Here is a 2237-nt window from a genome sequence, read left to right as displayed (position 1 = left end):
CCTTGGTTATGCTAAGAGAGTTCCAAGTGAAATTGAGAGGGTGAGCATAGGGAAAGTGAACTTGAGCATGAAAAGAACAAAGTCAGAGAGAAAATAGTAAGTTAGATAAAACAGGAATCAAAAACAGGAAGTTTAGAAATAATTAGAATAAAATTAAACTATTACATCTCATGGACAAATTACCTTTGCTGGATTTCTAGCTTAGCTCTCATTAGCAGAGTAAATAAGAGTAAGGGCTTCTGAATCCGGAAGCCAGTTGAAATCTTGATTCTAAATCAATTCTATGACCTTGTGCAAGTTGAATACTATCTCCTTAGCTCTCTTTCTTCACTTGTAAACTGAGAATCATATGATATTTTCTACATAATAGGGTTGTTTTGAGGATTAGATGATGAAGTGCATTTAAAGTAGTACAGTGTATATCATAGTGTAACCCTTCATTAAAAGCAATTAGTCACCAAATTGCACATGGGAACAGGCAAAATCTATTCTCAAAAATAATTGTAGAGCAATGATTACTAGAATATAATCCCAAAGGGAATGAGCAGAAAAATGAAGAAGGTATGAAAAAACATAGTTTCATGGCATAGTGACTACATGCCAACTTGGTCATTATATTAAGTTAGAATAGAATAATTGCTACGATTTGTTTGCCTTTTATTGGTTACCACCAAAGTGTAATGATTATAAAAACTAGCATTCTGGGAAAAATTACCTAGCAGAATTTAACGCCTATTTTTTTTTTCTTAAGCCTCATCCAAGTTTTTATTCAAGTCTTATAAAAATGACATGTATAAAAGTTTTCAAATCAAGCATCATCACAAGGATGAAATCTGTCTTTGGATTTATAATGACCCCAAAATCAGGTTTGCTAGAGAAAAATTTTACTTTTGATTTTAGATTTAGAACAAGCACACACATATGTCTTAGATTGAAAACAATTGACTTAAAAATTGTTATTCTGCCCACAGCTACAGACTAGCACCTAAATATCATTTTCCAAGTCAATTTGAAGATGTATATAATGCATTAAGGTGGTTCTTACGCCAAGATGTTCTTGAAAAATATGGCGTAGATCCTGAAAGAATTGGTGTTTCTGGAGACAGTGCTGGTGGAAATTTGGCTGCAGCAGTGGCTCAACAGGTATGAAGCTTAGATTTATTTTATTTTCTAAAATATCCTACATTTAAATATTTTTATTTCAGACATTAAAATATCAATGCAAGTATGTTATATTAATATATTAAATATTAGGATACATAGAGATTAACATTAGAGAAAATTTATCTATCTAGTCCTTCTATTCCTATCTCATGTCAGGTTTCTTTACTTTTCTTAATAAAATGATAACATACTCTTTCTAGATTGTTGGTTTAAACATGATTATTATGGTCAGTTAAGTATCATACTGTTTTGTTATATTAGGAGATGTACATATAAAATCAATCAATGACACCAATCACCATAACTAGAGAATCAGATGATTCCAATATTTTTCAGTGGAGTATGTTAAAACTTGCACAAAGAACCAGTATAATCAAATTGCTCACGGAAAAAAAAAAAAGTTAGCAAGTTCAAAGATACTATTTACTTGCAGGGGAAATCACAATTTCCAGATATTATTTATTCATACTAGTTATATGACATTTAGCTAATGCTAATGCTATACACTTATTAGCTATCAATTTAAAATATTACAAAATTATAATTAGCCTTCTAGATTATGGGTAAAATTGTTTTCGATACTGGTTTTCTGACTTAAGAAACAAAACAGATGTTGATGTTTTAGAACCAATGTTCCTATTGGAAAAAAAATTATATACACTTTGCAAATTAATGTCTACAATTTAATAATTGACTTTAATCACAAATATTTTCCATAAATTTATTATGTATTAAAATATTGCTGTTGTTTATGTTGATTCTATTATTTATTTTTATACATTTTTTTAAGTGTATGAATTTTGGCTATTGACATATTTAAGATAAACTTCTCGTGATTTCTTGCCAAAGGAAAAATACAAATCCTGTGATTTATTCTAATATACTATAGAACAGATACATGCAACTTCCCCCAAATTAAATTTTACCCTGCCTATTCATTGTTATTCCGAGAGGCATCCTGATGCAGTACAAACAACCCATCAGGAGACATGGATTTTTGGAGCTAAAGCAATGTCCCGCTGTGACACTTGGACAAGTCACCCAATCTCTTCAAATATCAATTTCTTTTTACT

At 30.2% G+C, this 2237-nt stretch overlaps 1 protein-coding gene across 1 annotated transcript in view; it reads left to right on the top strand.

Annotated features, from left to right (window-relative positions):
• The window catches only part of AADAC (arylacetamide deacetylase), a 7887-nt gene extending 6738 nt beyond the window's left edge, over positions 1-1149 (top strand). Inside the window, exon 3 of the mRNA XM_012642854.1 lies at positions 972-1149. Coding sequence (XP_012498308.1) covers positions 972-1149 — 178 coding nt within the window. The remainder of the gene's footprint in view (positions 1-971) is intronic.
• Positions 1150-2237: the final 1088 nt, after the last annotated feature.

Source organism: Propithecus coquereli, unplaced genomic scaffold, assembly GCF_000956105.1.
Source record: "Propithecus coquereli isolate 6110/MARCELLA unplaced genomic scaffold, Pcoq_1.0 Scaffold19, whole genome shotgun sequence".
Lineage (NCBI taxonomy): Eukaryota > Metazoa > Chordata > Mammalia > Primates > Indriidae > Propithecus > Propithecus coquereli.
The sequence above is the reverse complement of the archived record's forward strand: the minus strand, read 5'-3'. Positions and strand labels throughout refer to the sequence as shown.